The following is an 18,733-nucleotide window of genomic DNA, read 5'->3' on the forward strand; positions in this document are numbered from 1 at the left end:
GCATTTCTTAGCTGAGAAGTTGCAATTTAGATATGCTCTTGCCAGAATGCATTGAATTTAAACTTTGCTATCCCCTGTCTGGAAACATTGCTTTCTACACTGCTGACTGAGTCATCCATGTCACCGAGTCAAAGTATCTAAGAACTGTACGGGCTTCAAAATTGCACGTAGGAAAATAAACTGCTGTCTGGTAGATATTGGCCTACATTTACTTCTTACTGCAATTTTTATTTATGCAAGCAAAGCTTTACGTTAAGTGACAAGAAAAATAACCTGTATCACTTAATTGCAACTTTGACCACCCGTTCTTCCATGAACCCCAGGGTCTCAGCGCTGCAACCACAACATCTGTGCTTCACTGATCCTTGGCAGTCAGTGACCCGTGCCAGCCCCTCCCCTTCCCTCTCACGGTGTTGGCTTCAGTCCCTTGTCCTGTTAAAACTCTGCGGGGCCTTTTGATTTCTGCCTGTTTAATGTTTATAAACGGCACGTTCCCGCCGCTGCCCGCGAGCCGTGCCCGCCGCACGCGGCCTGCGAGGCACGGACTCTGTCAGCAATGCTCTGTCCCACGGCGGCAGAGCGGGGCCCGCCCCCTCCCGCGCGGAGCACCATGGGATTCGTAGTCCCCGTGCGCGGGGCGGGGCTGCCGTGCTCGGCGCGCGCTGTTCGAAAGCCCCGGGGCTGTGCTGGGCTGGACCGGAGGAGCTGCGGCTGCTCCAGCGAGGCGCGGGCGGGCGGGGGCCGAGTCTCCGCTTCCCTCCTCGGCCCCTCTCTCGGCCCCTCTCTCGGCCCTCTCCCCGGGCAGCACCGGCCCGTAACGAGGTACAGCCGCCGCCGCGTGGGGAGGCGGCCCCGAGCCGGGGTGCGTGGGGGCACCCGCAGGGGCTTCTCGTGGCCCTGGTCTGTGAGCTGACCTGACGGGCCTCGAGCGAAGATCACGACTGACGGTCGAGAGCACAAAGCACTCGGCTTTGTGTTCGCTCTTTTCTTTTTTATCCCGTTCTGCGGCATCATGGGGATCCAGGGCCTGCTCCAGTTTATTAAGGAGGCTGCCGAGCCTTCCCACGTGAAGAAATACAAAGGGCTGGCGGTAGCTGTGGACACCTACTGCTGGCTGCACAAAGGCGCCTACGCTTGTGCTGAGAAGCTGGCCCGAGGAGAGCCCACGGATTTGTAAGTCTTTCTTACGTTTGAGTCTCGGCCCTTTTACAAACTTAAGTTTTTGTTAACTTGGTGTTTCTTGAACTAAAATCTTAAGTTGCAGTAGTTTCGCTTCTTACTATTGCTTCTGAATTCTGAGTTGAACTCTTTAGAAACTGGAATAAATAAATAGCTTTACAGCTGTGCGAAATAAAAATATTAAAGTATATGTTGGGGAAAACCTCTCAAAATATATTTTTGGTTAGAATACCCGAGGCTGTATCAGTTAGTTTTGTTTTTTTTCCTAGTATGTCTCACTCTCAACTATAATCTAATTTCTCTGATGAATTTCTGTAGGTGCAAATCTTCAACTTCAAACTTAATATTATTTTAAGACACCGTTTTTGTAAGCAAAAGAGTTTGTAAATACAGCTGTGACAAAGGTTGTATTGATGCCAAGGAATTTTGAGAGATGTGTTGTGCTTTGAATAAGGTGTAAGATTTTTTTGCTTAAAATACTATGTTTTTAGTGAAAGTAGCTTTCCTAAAACACATTTTGACAGTTATATTTCTAGGGAAGGGAACGAACAAAAATTGTGCTCATATTTCAGATTCAGCTCCACACTTCAAATCAGGTTTGCATTTCTTGCCAGTTTCTGGAAATGTGTGTTGAACTCTTGTTTAAGATTGGATATAGGTAAGGTTGGAAGGGACCACTGGTTGTCATCTCATGCAGGTTCTTTTAGAGCACATTACTCAGGGTTGAGTCCACATGGCATTCAGATATCTCCAGAGAAGGAAGAGGCTCGAAAACCTCTCTGGCCAAGCTGTTTCAGTGCTTGGTCACTCGCACAGTAAGGAGGTTCTACTTCTATTCTGGTAGAATTCCTTGTTTTGGCTTCTGCCTGCTGCCTCTTGTCCTATTGCTTGGCACCACCCAGAGGACCTTGGATCCATCATATGTTTGATTGGAGTCAGGAGATAGCTGGTGCTTTGCAAATGGATTCAAATATTTACTGCTGCTTATGTTAATTTGAAGAATTGTGGAGTTTCAACCCTGCCTTGAAGGTAGTGGAGGTTCCTCAGAGTCCTGAGAATAGGACTCGCTTCAGTTGAAGAAAAAATGTCAGGAGAAATATTCATAGTCATTTGGAATGGTTGAATAAATGAGTACTTTGTGGGCAAATCTTGTTTCCATGCACATGTGATCCTAGACTGGCACCTTAACTATAGTGTAGAATCCTTCCATACTTTAAAATTCATCTGTTCAAAGGTATTCTATAGCTACAGTGCTATTGGCTCCTGTCTTTGAAGAATCATTGTTATTTTTCAGTAGCTGCAAATCCAGTTTCTTCAGTGCTCATATCCTTGCATTCTAAATGCTTCTACATCCCACTCTCCTTCTCCCTTCCTGTGTTGATGAGGTTGCTCTTGCTGTTTTAAACACTGTCCTTAAAATAAGTAATTTTTTTTTCTTTGAGCATCTCTGCAATGTGCTTGCTTAGTGTTTACAACAGTTACTAGATTTTAGTTCTGTGCTGCTGATGAAATGATCTCGTACAGATCTGTAGAAATACCAGGTAACAAGGTGAGAGGTCTGAGGGAATAAATAACATCTGGAACGCCCAACAAATATTTTTTCAAGGGATGGGCTTTGAAGGCAGTGGAAGGTTGCCTCCTGGGCCATATACCCTCTTCACAGTTTGTACAGAAGGGGAACTCTTCTGTCTTTTGGAATATTATCAGTGCTGTACCTGTATTTTTAATATGGGAAGATAGGTTTGTATGTCTTGTCCATAGGATACATCCATTATCTAGAGAGAAGAGTGGATAGTTGTACAAGGAGAGATTAAATAACCCCCATCACTTCCAACTCTACAAAAGTGCATTTAGTCTGCCTTTCTGGGGAAAGATCATGTACTGTGCTTGTCTGCTTCCTGTTTCCCTGGCCATTATGAATTGAGTTGCTGAAAGTAAAAAGACAATTCGTGTTTTAACTGGTCAAGTTTTGTCAGTATTGAATCCTAATGTAGCAAAATTATCTGAATTCTTATTTCATTTTTTCTAGGAGAGAGGAGCAGTCAGCCCATTTCTGAACTGAGAGGTGGATTGTTTCTCTTGTTAAAAAAACCCAACCAAACTGCATTCAAGTGCTCTTAGATTTTTGTGATATAGGGGGACTATACAGCCTGTTATGATTTTTGAACTATAGTTAGTCCTAAACTTACAGTTCTCCTTTCCTGCAACTGGAAAATATGTAATAGACTTGTGGTTAACAATGAAGTTTATCTTTCTTTTCTTACTTTTGTTATTTTTGATACAGTTATGTAGCTTTCTGTATGAAACTTGTTCAAATGCTGCTCTCATTTGGAATCAAACCAATTTTGGTATTTGATGGATGTACCCTACCTTCTAAGAAGGAAGTGGAAAAGGCACGACGAGAGTAAGTACCGAACTGTATTGATTTGCAAGCAAAGCAGTTTTATCACTACAGTAAAAATCAAAAAACCCTCAAACTTCAGCTAGGAAGTAAGCTCTGGTGAACCCTCCTGCAATATAGTGTGATATTTTTAAATTTATGTCTAAAATCATAAAACTTAGAGGTTTTATTCCAAAAATAGAAATGCACTTCATAAATGAAAGCCATTTTATAGAGGAAGGAAGCAAACCTTTGAGCAGTAGTTCTTGTAATGTATTAGAGGGTTTTAGTTTACCCACACTTGTGATCTCTGGACAAAAATATTTTTTTCCCTGTATAATTTTATTTAAAAATAACAACCCTTTCCCTATCTTTCTCTACAACTAAGAAGATAAACTTATTTCAAATTTGGATTCAGGTCCCTATAAATTAAATTTCTACTGAAGCTATGAGGATTTTTCAGTAGTGCTTGTTATTTATGAATTCTCATGAGACATGTGCTTTCTTCAGCATGAAGTGAACAATTTCCGATTTATGAAATTAAGTAAAGTAGGTTTTCTGTCCTCTAAATCAATAAGTATCAGACACTCCCAACTCCCATTAAATCTATTTTACTGCAAGCTGAGTGGGTGCATTTCTTCTTTTACACTGCTAATTTCAGTTCCTATTTGTCACTGTTTTCTGAGAAAATATTATCAATTTCAACATTCAAATCTATTTGTCCTTGTCAATGCAATGACCTAGTTATTCTTTAGTTTTAAAAAATTATTCAGTAGCTCAGATTTGGAAGGTGTGGCAATTTTTCCCCCTTTATTACCTGTCTCTCTTAGTCCCTTCTTCTGTTTGTTCTTTCAAGTGAAAAATAATCTGAGATTAGTGAATGTTTTTTGTCTGTCTTTTAGGAGACGTCAAGCCAGTCTTCTGAGAGGGAAACAATTGTTGCAGGAAGGGAGACTGTCAGAAGCTAGAGAATGTTTTGGGCGCAGTGTAAATATTACCCATGCTATGGCTCATGAAGTTATTAAAGTAAGTTGTCACCATTATTGATAATGACAGTTTAAAAAAAATCTCTGCAATAGGTAGCATATCTTACCCTGCATTTTTGTGCCTACATCACTGCCGCTTCTATATAGAAAAGTAGTCCCACCTGCTTAATCTCTAATTATCCTGCATATTACTGGATTCTTAGGCACAATTAACAAACTTGAAGATTAAGTTTATTATGCCCGTTTGTATAAATAATAATGTGTCAAACAAAACACAGTGCTTCCTACCACTATGAACTGAATTTGATAACATCCGTTTTACTTTTGCAGCACAAAAAATAATCAGGTTTTTTTTTGCATTTTTGCCCTTGTCTAGTTTCTGAGCATAGACTACAGGAAAAAAATTGGCTGATTAAAAATTGTTCTAGTAGTTTTTTGCTATACTTTCAATGCAATCATATGGTCTTTATCAAAAAGTATTAATCTTACTCTAGTACTGTTCTCCTTTGTCCAGAATGTAACTTGCATGAGTTTGAAGCTGTCAGCTGTGGTCAGATGCAGTGGCAACAGTGTTATAGGAAAGGTTGTTTTTGTAAACCAGTGTACATAGATTTGAAGTGCTTAAAAGTTGAGTTTTTAGCTATGAAATACTGGACTCTTACTGGGGGCAGGATGGGTGTGTGATTAAAAGGGTCATGGTTTTGGCTTTCTAACGTAGAGGTTTTTATGCTTTCAGATCTCTTAAGGTAATTTCTGAAAATTAATGCAAAGTACTTGTATGCTTCTTGTTTATGTACAGGCTGCACGTGCCCAGGGAGTTGATTGTATTGTTGCTCCTTATGAAGCTGATGCTCAGCTGGCTTATCTTAATAAGGTTGGCATAGTTCAAGCTATAATTACGGAAGACTCTGATCTTTTGGCTTTCGGATGTAAAAAGGTATGGAAGAAAATAGTAATAGCCTTTACCTCTTGCTGATATTTGAAAAGCAGAGCTTGAAGTTGCCAAATATGTTTGATGTATGGGTTAACTCTTCTACAGCAAATGTGGGAAACAGAAGAGATGAGAATAGCACTTTGCCTCTCTTGTTTCCACCAAGTGCAGTGAACCATCTTACATAAGTGAAAATTATTGTTTTTACTTCCTCTTCATTTTCAGGTGTTTCTGAAAATTGACAAGTTTGGAAATGGACTAGAGATAGATCAAAGTCGGCTAGGAAACTGCAAGCAGCTTGGAAATGTATTTACAGAAGAGAAATTCCGTTATATGTGTATTCTTTCTGGTTGTGACTACCTCCCTTCAATTCATGGAATTGGGTTAGCTAAAGCATGCAAGTTACTAAAATTAGCCAACAATCCAGATATTATAAAGGTAAACTCAGTTTTGCTTTGTGTTTTGTTTTTTGGGAGCCTATATCAGTATATAGGAAATTTAACACCAAATTGAAAATATGAAGGGTTCTTGACTTCATCCATTTTAAGGAGAATACTAAAAAGTATTTTTTACCTGTGCTTAAAAAAGGTGCTGAACTTAACCTAAGTATTGAAGCTGTTCTATATTAATAGGAAATATACTAAAGTAAACTTAGGTAAAGATTTCTTTTAATCCTTTGAGGGTATATTCTGCTTGAGGAAGGGAAGGGGAAACTTAATTTTTTGTAAGACTTTGATGGGGTTTTTTTTCCGCTAATTACTGCTTTCTTCTACTTCTGCAGATTAGTTATTAGAACTACTCAATGAACTGTTACTTTTGTATAAGTACAGATTTATCTGTGTGGGGGAGGGATAGAGATTGGAAATCTTATTTAATGACATACATATGGATGTGGACATTTCTATATTTCTTTAAAAACAGTATTGAAGAAAAACGTGATATGATGCAAAACAAATTAATATAGGGTTGGTTTTTTTTTTCTTGTCCATTGTATGAAATTAAAACAAATCTTGTATTAGGAGATAGAGAGGCTAAGAGGGTGGGAATAACTTTTTATGTGTGGGTTGTAAGGGAGTAGGGAGGTTAAGAGCTAATAAAAAATACCTCATGGGGCTGTCCTGGAGGCAGGTAAATCTAATGCAGAGAAGCATTTTAGTATGCAGTTTAATTAACTTAGTTTGTTATCTTCTTTTTTATATTACTTGTCTGTTTTAGTGTATTTTATTTTTTTCTCTCACAGAGAACTGTGATTTTTAATTTTAAAATGTTTTGTATCATATAGAGCAGACATCAAAGCAACTGGTTTGGCTTTTGAGGAAGTAAAAGGGGAACTTTGAATTTTCCCATGTAAATCATTATTTGCTTTAATGTATCTCTGAGAAAAATTCCAGGGTTTGTTCTGGTTAGTTTTGCTTTTGGTTTTCCATTATAAGAACACCCATATATTGTTTATATGTCCTGGTAATATGAATGATAAAAATTTGATGTGGAGTAGGTTAAGTAAATGCACCTTAAGGAGATGATTTGTTTTTCTGTTCATATTTTGTACTGATTTATTTATTAAAGAAGGAGATAAAATTGACTTGTGTTATCTATGTAATTGTAGACGATTTGAGTAGGAAAATAAGATACAATTGTCTTTCCTTCCCCTATTTAGATTGAATCTGCTTGTTGCAGTCGGACACTCATTCTACATTTAATTACAATGAAAGATAATTAATAATTGAAATGTATTTACCTTTCATGTGACCTGTTAAAATGAAACAGTTGAGTAATTTCTTTTTTGACAGGTTATTAAGAAAATGGGGCAGTACTTGAAGATGAATATAACAGTATCAGAAGAATACATACAGGGTTTTACTAGAGCTAATAATACATTCCTATATCAGTTAGTTTTTGATCCTGTCAACAGAAAATTAGTTCCTCTGAATGCATATGGAGATGATGTTGATCCAGAAACACTAACTTACGCAGGACGGTATCCTTTGTGTTGAAACAGCAAAATGGGGAAATAAGGGTGAGCTGATGTGGTATCTTACAACTTTGATTACATCTGTGATGTACTTACATTTTTTTTGTTGTTGCATCCCTGCTTTTGACTAAAGTCTGGTTTTTCTGCAGTCAAAAACTTTCGTGGGGGTTTTCTTCTTCTCTCCTTTGCTCTGGTTTTAATAATTTTTTTAAAAGTGCAGGGAGTAACTAAATGACCTATTATTGATATATAGTTTTAGGTAGAAATTATTGATATGGTTGTTTTCTTTAGAAAACAAATTTTTAAATACAGTTTAAATATAAACTAACTGCTTTATTATTGTCTTGAATTTCTGCCTGTCTTTTGTTATAATCTCTTCTAGTTTAATTCTTGCAATTTGTGCTCAACTCAGTCTCTAATCTTAGCATTTCCTGTTTTACCAGATACCCCTTTGTATAGAAAAAGTAGCATTTTGCCACATCTGTGCGATATAAATTTCAACATGGAAGATTAGGAAAATGAAGGAAGAGAGGGGAGTGTTAAAGTAGTTATTAGCTTTGTATGTTCAAGCCATCTAATCTCTGGCATGTGCAGAAATTAGGAAGGAGAAAGGTAATGCCTCTCCTGCTGATAATTGAAGGATTTAATTTTGACTTTCATGATTTGCCAAAGACTGTGGATCTGTTACAATTACTGTTAGATCAGAATAAGCCAGGAGTAATAGTATTAATCCTTTGGGTTAATAGTCTAGCCATGCTTTTTAGCTGGAAAAGGGGATAGTGGCTGTTCTAACTTTCATGGTACAGTTGTTGAAATATAATGTAATATTCAGATATTTTCCCTTACTATGATGGGAACAGACATGTTGGTGATGATACTGCTTTTCAAATTGCTATTGGCAATATTGATATCAATACAATGGAACAAGTTGATAATTATAACCCTGACGTGGCACAGGTAATGTCTTTGTTATGAAGTTAGATATTAAGAATATGATGTGGGTCTGAACGTTAATGGGAAAATGTGATTGAATGTTATCCTCAAATTAATTGTCAGTGAAAGCTATTCTGGTATTACAGAATATGTGTGCTCCTACACACATAATTCTCACTCTTTTTAAAGGTGAAGTTTTATTTTTCATGGTATTTGACTTTAATATCTGTTTTACTTTCAGACTTTTTTGGTAAGTCATTAAATCTGTTTACAGAGGTAACTGGTTTAAAGAGAAAATTCTCAAAGAGCTTTGGATTTCTTCCAAGAATAATCCAGAATTGTTTCCTGAATAGAAATAAATTTTTAAACTTTAAATTTGGGCTGAGATGAGCAGTTAGTTACTTGTGCCATACTGAAATGAAGACATCATGGGAGCACAACAAAAAGTATGAAAAGCATGAGAACTGTGGGAACAAAAGAAGGGTTTATGGAGAGTATGTCACTAGATGTACAAATGTCAACATTTCCTTCCATGTATGATAAGTCAGGAAATCAGATATAGAAGGCAAGATTATAAACCTATGTCTTGGTTTTTGTTTTTTGTAGCCTGTGCAGCAGAGAAGCTGTGGCTGGAATGACCGACGTGATAATCATGTCAATAGCATTTGGAGCAGAGAATACAAGTTTGGCCCCGCTGAAGATCCTGCTCCTCCTAAAATGTATTTCCCAGAGAAACCAATAACCAAAGGCATGGAGAAAATAATCAGCATTAAAGGACTAAAGCTTGCAGGCAAAGAGCTCTTGGCAAAAAGGCCGAGGAGTGGTATGTTTATGAAATAAGTATATGAATGAAGCTGGGGGTAAAAAAAAAAGATTTTATGTTTTACTTTATGGTATGAGGCTTTAGAGGTTTAACTCTTGAATTATTGTCTGTATTCTCTTTTCAACAAGCTACAAGACTAACAAGCCATAATATTAAAACCTAAATAATGATTGAGGGTGACAGCAAACTTTCAACAAGACTTGATTTTAACTTTCTTTGGTTTGCTATAAAACCCTGGTGGTTTCAATTTCAAGTTATGTTTAATACAATCTGTATTTGGAAATAGTTTTGATTTTAATTTCTATCTTAAAATGGCTTGTGAAGAAATTAAAACAGTCTGTTTTTCCTAGCATTGATATTAGGCCAGACAGAAAACATAAAGAATGTTTTCTATACTCAGACTGTGCTGCCTCTATCCCCTGTATAGATACTCTGTATGCCAACCTTTTCACTTTCTCTAGTGCATCTGTGATATCTCGTCTTCTATACCACCTGAGTTATATGTGCTCAGATAAACTGTGGGCTTGTAATAGAAGAGGCACTTTTTTGTTCCTATTGTCCTTTATATGTTAAGTGTTTTCCTTTGCTTTCTGATTATACTGCTGGGGCTTTACTTTTTTCCGTTGTTACTCCTGGTATCTTCCTTTTCCCTCGCTTATTAAAGTCTGTAGGTAGTTTAGCAACCTGCCTTTAAATCAAATGTAATTTCATTGTAGTTGTTCTGCCTTCACTCCATCTACCTTTTCACTGAGTTATTTTTAAGGCTATGTACTAGAAAGCAATGGTGTTAAAGACATCTAAACTCAAGTGTCAATAATTTTACCAAACCTTACTAATATTTTTAAGCCTGTGAGAGTAAATATGTAATGTCTTGTTAACTCAAAACTGGTTAATTGTAGAATGTGCTTCTACAGTGATGCTTAAATTGTCCTTAGATTCAGAAGAAATATCAGATGGAGATCTGTTGATGCAATATTCATTTTCAAAAACAAAAAGAATCAAGAAGGAGAATGATAATGATGGTCAAGCACAAAAGAATGTGTCAGCAATGAAAAGCCTTGATTCTCCAGGAATTTCCATCACTCAAGACAGCTCTAACTCTGTACCCAGAGTTAGAAATAAATTTGCTTCCTTTTTACAAAAGAAAAGCAAAGAGAAGGATGCTGTAATTGTTCCAGGAACAAGAAGCAGGTATGTCACATCTTTTCATAAGTAGCAGAATATTATTTGCTGTCCTGGTTGTTAAAATAGTCTGAATACTGAAAATAGGAAAAATGCTACCTCAAACAATTTATGCAACTGTACTGCATCTCAGCTAAGATGGTGGATCCTTTGTGCTAGGCATGCTATCTATTTGTGAGACAGATAATGTTCATTTTTTACTGCAGAAGTGAAGGCTGAGACTATTCATAGAATCATAGACTGGTTTGGTTTGGAGGCGACCTTAAAATCATCTTGTTCCAACTCCCCTGATATTGTCAGGACACCTTTCACTAGACCAGGCTGCTCAGAGATCCATCCAGCTTGATCTTGAGCACTTCCAGGCATGGGGCATCTGCAACTTCTCTGGGCAACTTGTTCCAGTGCACCACACTCACATTCACCACACAGTGAAAAATTTCTTTCCAATATCTAATTTCAACCTCCTTCAACTTAAGATCACACCCTCTTGTGTTGTTACTACATGCCTTTATGAAAGCTGGTCCCTTTCCAGCTCTCCTGCAGCCTTCCCTGTAGGAACTGCAAGTGCTAGAAGGTCTTGCTGGAGCCTGTTATTCTCTAGGCTGAACAGCCCTGACTTTCTCAACCTGTTTTTGTGGGAGAGGTGCTCCAGCTCTGTGATCAATTTAGTGGCTCTCAAGAAAATATTTGAAATCTCTGGGTATCAAAATTAATTAGGAATTGGCTTGGGGTTTTGTTTCAGGTACACGTGTGACATATCTCAAAAAAACCCAAAAGTAACTACTTTGTGGCAAATATGTAAGCAATTAACGAATACATGAAGTTAAGTTGACAGGGTTTTTTGTTTGTTTCAGTAAAGCTAAACCTGGTCATACTCTATGACAAATACCTGTCCTTATCCCATCTCATTCAGCTGACACTGCTGATTTCTGCAGCAGCACTTTGAGAGCAGGGACTTTGTTAGTTTTTTTGAGTTTTTTTTATTTAGTCACATTTGGCCACAACTACTTGGATTTGTTTTACAAAACATTATCACAGTTAAGTCTACTATTAAATAGTCCGAGTATTTTTGAGCAGTGCAATTTTATAGAGCAGTAATACCTTAGTTTTAAAGCACACCTTTCTGAGCTGAAAATTTTTGAAACGTTTTTTATTGCATCAAAAATTAAGTTGTCTCTGATGATGGGTTCTTCCCTAAATATGTGCTCAGTATGCTCAGGAGATGCTGCTATAGCATAGAAAAAAAGTAGTAAGGTTCTGATTACCTTGATAAGTGGTGCTGAACTATTTCACTGCTAGCTTTATCATCATTAATTAATATGTTCTTAAATTTTGTAGGATTTCTAGATCTTTCTCTTTCAGGTAAAGAATCACCTTAGTATTTTAGTCAAAGAATGCCATTGCCAAAATAATTTGTCTGCAAGCATACCTTGAAAATAAAATTGATGTATCAAGACAATGATTGGCAATGACATACTCATTTACATAACTTCATCATTTTCTTCCCCCTTGCCTTCACCTTTTTTTCTTTTTTAGGTTTTTCTGCAATGATGCAGTTATGTTTGACAGTACAGCAAAGAAGGAAGATGCTGATCTAACTCAAGATGCTGAGCAGGATTGCCAGAAACAGGAAGTAAAACAGGTAGCTGAAGATGTTTCTAGGTTTTCAGAAACTGAAAAATCATCACAGACTGTGTCTGCACCTCCTGGAGAAATGCAGAAAAGTTATTTCCAGTGGTTTAGCAGCCTCAAAAGTAACTCAGGAAATCTTGGTCCATCTCATGTTGTGTTTTCACAGCAGTTTTACCAACAGAGAAACAACTGCACTGTATCCCAGGAAGATCAGATTAATGGGGCAATGTGTGATGAATCAGAGGAAGAGTCCACCCCCTTAATAGAACTGGAACAGTCATCACAGTCTGATGGGTCTTGTGAGCCATCAGAATGCAGTTTGGAGTCTTCAGAAATCCAACAAGTGTCCAAAAACAGCTCAGGTGAAAAGGTAAGAAAATTAGACATTGTTTCAGCATTTCTTTTCACTTTAAATTATGAAGGAAATTATGCAATGATGTCTCCTTTCCAGAATGGTGCCCTACAGATGATGTAGCTTGTGCTAACAAAACTTGTTTCTAAATAGAATCACAGAATGATCATATTCTTATCAATGCTTAACATAATTATACAGAATGGATTGACTTACTAGCTTAAATAAAATCTGTTCTCTGGTTTTAGTTTGTCAAGAGTCTTTCTGTTGCTATCACTGCAGTGTCTCATAAAAACTCCTGGTTTCTTCACCTTTTGTTCTCTGTTTTTAGTCCCTGAAGTGGTTTTGGAAGTGTATGCATGCCTTTGTAGTGTTGCTTGCTAAAAGCCCAGGTCTTTGTATGAGTTCTTAGAACTGCTGAAAACATAGTACCTTAAAGTATGTACATGTAGATATGAAAACATATATTGTGTTTACAAAAAGGCAACCTGTTTTAAACCCAGATCAATTTTCTCTTGAAGGAATCTGATTCCAGTTCAAAACTAAATGATGGTCGATGTTCTCTGTCTCTGCTATTTTCTGCTGCTCAAAGTAACAAAAAAAGTACAATCATAAAGACCAAGGTAAGAATTCTTTTAACTTTGATCTTTACTAAACTCTGAAAATCAATTTCTACTAGTTCATTTTAGAACTTGTAATGGAAGACTTAAGCAATGCAAATGTTGGCAAGACAAAGATATATTCTTGTTCATCTACCCTGGAAGCTGGGGTTTGAAATATAACCACCTATGTTTAAAAACAGAGTTGCAACTTGTTTGGGGATTCTAAACACTTTAATGTAAAGTAAGCCAAGGTAAGGCAAGAAAACCCACTTAAGGTTTTAAGATATAAATTGCAGTAATGTTCACAGTCCAGCTATAGTCACAAATTACAACTGTAATTTGACTTCTCTGTGTTTGGATGTCTAGGAATAAACTTATGTTCCTTGTCTTTGGAACATTTCTAAGAGCTTAATATATTTGACTAGTTGATAAAATCTTCTAAGACTTTAACAGCTCTGACTCTTTAGGTGTTGTCATTAGAACTGGCCAGAAGATAGATAAGTAAGAGACAGATGTTTTCATCCTTCTATGTATACCCCCGAGACAGACTAAAAATCACAAGCTTCTCTCTGCCACACTAGAGTATTGTGTGCTTTGTAAAGTACTGACATCTTGTGGTTATTGTTAGGAACTTATTTGTTAAGGAGAAATTGACATTTGTATTTTGGAACATTAACATTTTTCCTGTTTTTCCTCAGCAAGACTGAGCAAAGAAATTGTCCTGGCATTCAGAATTTTTATTGCTTTGGTTTTAAGGCTGTGTTTAATATGTTTTACATTATTTTGCTCATCATAGAAGGTATACTGGGAGAATGAATGTATTAAATATTGATGGATCACATTATGGAAGTACTGATGTAATATAAGCATCCCATAAAAACAAAATTTCAGCATGCTTGGAGCCCTTCAGAAAACAAAAACTGCTGAAAATCTGTGAGGACAATAGTGTTAGTTTAAAGCAAGTCACTAGTAGGAGGATTTCTACCACTTATTTCCATGGCCATGAATTCTCTCTTCTTCCTCTGTGTGCTGGTAATAGTAATTATAAAGAATTACATCAGGAAACTGGCTTGGTCAAAAAGTAACAACAACCAAAAGGTCAGTCATATTGTAACTTGGGCCCACTCAGAGTCTTGGACTCCTGTGAGTTGTATCACCAGTAAGACCATAGGAGAGGGAAGGCAGAGATAAGGAGCATCACTTTTGGCTCATTTTTCCTTTAGAATTTATTAAAATCTTATTAGGAAGTTTATTAGGATCCTGCAAGTGTAAAACAAGGAACGTGTTTGCTGGTGTTAAATACAATAGAAGATACCAAAGGGGAAAATGAGTTCCAGATTTAGGGAAGAAGCAATCACATAATGCATAATTTATTCTGATTTTGCTAAGATGAGTATCAGCTATGTAGATTTACTTAGAGGAATTTAATAGCTGGGGGAGGCAATCTGAAAAATTTGTCAGCTATAATTGTTGTTCCAATCCAAAATGTGAAGTGCTACCTACTCAATTCTAATATCAAAACTAGTAGAAGCTTTTTACTAACAAACATCTGTGTGATACCAAGCTCCCTAAGACCTCAAGTTTTTTTTTGTGATACTATTCCAGCTGTGGTTTTTGCTGCTAATTATTTTTCACAATTGCTGTGAGCTCAGCGAAGAGCTTAATACTGATAATAGAAAAGAGAATTCTTCTCTGGCTTTAAATTTCTTGGTATGTGTTCACCATGCAGCTTTGCCTACTTTTGAGTTAGCTAACTTAACTTATAAGTTAACTTATAACTCTGACCTAATTCAGTACTACAGGGATACATAGGATTTGGGTGCCTTCACATGCTGCAAAAAGACTGAGGTGATAGGTAACTGAAATACTCTGAAGCAGGCAGTTTAAAGATTTTATTTTGTTCTTCTAGTATTCTTGTTCCAATTTTTAGCTTACATTCTAAACATTTTTTCCCTCTTGGAATACCAAGACCTGCTTAATAATTTAGGTAGAAACAATGTCATTTCAATAACAGAATCTGAGAATCATTAAGGCTGGAAAAGACCTTTGCAGTCAGGTCTAGCTGTCAGCCCAGCACTAGCATGTACATCATTGAACTGTATCCTGAAGTGCTGTACCTACACAATTTTTGAACACTTTTAGGAATTGTGGTCCTGCCACTTCTCTGGGCAGCCTATTCCAATGCTTTACAAACCTCTGCAGGAAGACATTTTTTCCTAATATCCAATCTAAACCTTCCCTGGTGCACCTTGAGGCCATTTCCTCATGTCCTATTATTAGTTGCCTGGAGGAAGAGGCCAGCCCCCACCTGGCTACACTTCCCCTTCAGGCAAGAAAGAGAGTGGCAAGGTCACCCCTGAGCCTCCTTTTCTCCAAGCTAAACACCCTCATCTCCCTCAGCTGCTCCTCCTAGCACTTGTGCTCCAGACCCTTCACCAGCTCTATTGTCTGTCTCTGGACTCATTCCAGTGCCTCAGTGTCTTTCTTGTAGATAGGGACCAAAACTGAACACAGTATTTGAGGGGCAAAAAAATTTGTAAAAAATGTGTGTGGTGGGGGGATGGCAAAATGCCATGATGTTTCAGAAAGAACTAAGCTATGAATTCTCCTTGAAGAAAAGGATACTGAGATGTTCCAACTTAAGTCTGGTTGCATTTAAGAGAGAGAGATTCTGGCCAAGCACAGCTTTTCTGAACTCCTGGTATAGAAGCTGGATAAGAAGGTCCAGCTAGAGGTCTGATGGTCCTTGAGGTCATTGTACTGTTACTTGTGCTCTGGCTTATGGTTTAATCTTCATGAAATCCGAGTGTCACAGGGAGTGATACCAAATAATTGCTTCACTTAAAATTCTAAAAGATGGCATTACATGAGAGCACAACAAATAGTCTTCAAACAGAGAAAAAAAAATATTCAGTAGATTTTAAAAACTACATTCAAAAGAAATGAGTATTTACATCCCTAATATGAAGACTTATGGAAGTTGGTTTGCCAGTTCTTACAGCTGTGGTCTATCTTGTGCTTTAGATGCTATTTTTCAGGTTATAGACTATCTAAATATACTTTGTTGTGGCATTTCAGATTGCATTATCTCAACACAATGTAAAGTGCTTTTTTTTACTAAAAGCTTTGCAGCATAATATCTGTTGCTTACAGGTTGTCATTTTAACCATGTGTATTGCAATATTAAAATCCCACAGGTTCCTGGATTACGTAAATCCAGTAATATAAGGTCACATATGGTAACAAAGCTCAAGCCATTGATACCAGCTAAAGTAAGTGGACTAAGCAGGAAACTGTCACCTGTGCAGAAGAGAAAGGACTGTGATACTGAAAATAAGCTGGGGCTGCAATCAGTGCAATCAATTGGTGACCTCTGGAAAAGCTTCCAATTTAAAAGGTGAGTTGCTTTAACCCCTTTACTTAGTACACTGTGTGTTTTTTCACAAAGAAACAATTTTCAAAGAAGCTTTACACATGTTCTCCATACAATTCAATAAGGATAACAGTGCAAGATTAGATATTTTCTACATACAATTTATAACTTCCTAAGCCTGATGTAAACATGAAGCATGTTTTTTGGTAAATACGTTTTATAGTTACATTTTCCCTTCTAACCAGGAAAAACTCTTGGCTAAAATTGACTTACTGAATTTTACTGGTAATTACATTTAGTTTACCATAATTGATATGAAAATCATTGCCATTGTTTGCCATCAAACACCAAAAATCATTTCTTGACCTGAATGCAAAAGCTGCATTAAAGTTGCTAAATTTGACTACAGGACTGCTTCTGTTTAACTATGTCACTCACATTTGGAGATGGCTGATTGTCAGAAGTGTTCTGCTTTCAAGATGTCAGTAAATTGATGGACTCTTTCTGTTAGCTGGAGTATCTGGTTACAAGAGACATTTTTGCACACTATAAAATGCTGTTGCTTTTCTTTGTGGAGATGCCTAACTTGAAGTTTCTGCAAATAGCTTCAAGATTTGAATTTGAAGGGCAATGATAATTTTTAAAAGTAAAACAGAGCCTGAATGTAGGTATTCTAACTTACGCTTTCTCTATGGGCTCAGGTAAAAACTCCTGGTGGCGAAGTTTTCCCAGTTTTAAGTAGCAATCCCAACTTTGAGTAAATAAGTCTTATTTAAATAAAATTATTTTCACTAACTTGAAATCAAATGTGAGTAGGACAAAAGGATTCTTTGCACTGAGTAGTAAATGTTGATATTGCTGAGCGTGTGTTAATTCAGATGAATGTATTTTAGTAAGTTTGGGCCTTAGGGGAGGTTATTGTAAACATACAACTGATTTATCTTTAAAAAATATGACTTACAGTATTTACATTTTTACAAATCTTACTTTTTATTATCCTCCTTATGGGTTGTAAGAATGGCTGACAGTTTCAAGGAGGACATGAAAGTGTTTGTGTATTTATTGCTTGACCTCTATTCGGGAATGTCTTGACCAGTGTTGCTCACAGGGAGAAAATTCATATATTTGGATTTATCAGAATACAAGCATTCAGAGCACTGTGAGCCTAGGTGGCACTCTCTGCTGATGATTGCAAGACTTGGCTCCCACCATGCTAATTTTATCCATCCAGTTTTGGTTGGTTTGTAACCTCTGGGTGTTTATACTGGGGATATATATTTTTCTATTACTTCTACGTAAGCAATAGTTTATTAGCTTTTAGGGGATTTTTTTCTCAACACATTTCACAAATTGGGTTTTTTACTGCTAGAACTCACTTAACTTTTTTCTTCCAGATTTTAAGATGTTTCTAAATTAGCCTTATGTTTTAACAATTACATTACCTCATGGCAAATAAATCATGTGGGACACTAATCTGTTCTGCGTTAATGTCAAGGCTCACAGGAGATAGATATACAACTACACTTATTCAGAAAACTTAAATGTTAAGGAGCCATGTACAACCCAAAGTAGGATGAGGTACATACAGTCTTTCATAAATAAAGCTAACAGCTATCATTCTGTCACTTTCAGTGAAGTTGTTCAGTTGTACTGAAATTAAAATTAAAACTTTGCATCAGAAATTTTTAGTTTGTACTTATTCATAGGTGGAGTGGGTAGGTGAGGGGTCTTGCTTTGTTTTAACCTGTATATTCTTACTGGCCTGTGGTTAGAAACACAAAATATCATAACATTCTCTGGTTTTGTTTTGTCTTTGTTGGGTTTTTTTTGTGCAGGGAGTATGAAAAACTTCCTTCTTGTAGAAAGTCAGATCCTTTGTCTCCAATCAAAGATAACATACAGCTCACTCCAGAAACAGAAGAAGAAATTTTTAATCGTCTGGAATGTAGTCATGTTCAGAGAGCTATATTCCAATGAACTGCATGCTGTTCATAATCGGATGGATTTTTAATAATTGTCAAAATTTACCTTTTGGATATTACATCAAAAAGAGGCTTTGAAAACCAGCAATGTACTTTAGTCTGACTAGTGATTTGTCATCTCTTTTATGAAGGTGTGAATTCAAAGGTACAGTTCTACACCAACTGGAATAAAATATTTCAGACTCCTCTGTTCTCTTATTCAAAGTCCCCATTTTTCTCCAAACACTTTGAGTTGCCCCCTGGGCATTTTATGTAGGTCTCACATACAATCCAAGTTTCTGCAAGAGCAGCAGTACAAGTTTTTGTCTTAATTTGTAATAATTAATAATTTTTTGCCTCTTTCTTTTTTCCTTTTGAGGCTAATCTGGCTTCAGTACAAGTTTAAAACTGCTGTTAAGTGTGCACA

At 36.9% G+C, this 18,733-nt stretch overlaps 1 protein-coding gene across 3 annotated transcripts; it reads left to right on the forward strand.

The window, feature by feature from the left end:
• Nucleotides 1–667: 667 nt before the first annotated feature.
• EXO1 (exonuclease 1) lies at nucleotides 668–18,515 on the forward strand. Of its 3 annotated transcripts, none has more exons than XM_088052976.1 (14): nucleotides 668–1,173; nucleotides 3,464–3,583; nucleotides 4,462–4,585; nucleotides 5,345–5,482; nucleotides 5,702–5,914; nucleotides 7,267–7,454; nucleotides 8,309–8,405; nucleotides 8,988–9,204; nucleotides 10,140–10,395; nucleotides 11,923–12,028; nucleotides 12,185–12,388; nucleotides 12,892–12,993; nucleotides 16,170–16,369; nucleotides 18,181–18,515. In XM_088052976.1, the coding sequence occupies exons 1-14, from the start codon at nucleotides 1,013–1,015 to the stop codon at nucleotides 18,320–18,322; spliced, it is 2,268 nt and encodes a 755-aa protein (XP_087909102.1). In that variant the 5' UTR covers nucleotides 668–1,012; the 3' UTR covers nucleotides 18,323–18,515. The 3 variants fall into 3 exon arrangements, with proteins under 3 accessions (XP_087909102.1, XP_087909103.1, XP_005518563.2); XM_088052977.1 differs by having other exon boundaries at nucleotides 12,188–12,388; XM_005518506.3 differs by having other exon boundaries at nucleotides 11,923–12,388.
• The last annotated feature ends 218 nt before the right edge of the window (nucleotides 18,516–18,733 follow it).

The sequence above is a fragment of the Pseudopodoces humilis genome, chromosome 3 (assembly GCF_049639895.1).
Source record: "Pseudopodoces humilis isolate 2021_Gansu_Grassland_sample_001 chromosome 3, ASM4963989v1, whole genome shotgun sequence".
Taxonomy (NCBI): Eukaryota; Metazoa; Chordata; class Aves; order Passeriformes; family Paridae; genus Pseudopodoces; species Pseudopodoces humilis.

Bases quoted from the DNA above. Each gene is read 5' to 3' on its own strand.
- EXO1 (XM_005518506.3), top strand. From the start codon at position 1,013: ATGGGGATCCAGGGCCTGCTCCAGTTTATTAAGGAGGCTGCCGAGCCT. The intron at 5,483-5,701 runs GTATGGAAGAAA...CTTCATTTTCAG, and splicing joins TGGCTTTCGGATGTAAAAAG to GTGTTTCTGAAAATTGACAA. The intron at 12,994-16,169 runs GTAAGAATTCTT...AAAATCCCACAG, and splicing joins GTACAATCATAAAGACCAAG to GTTCCTGGATTACGTAAATC.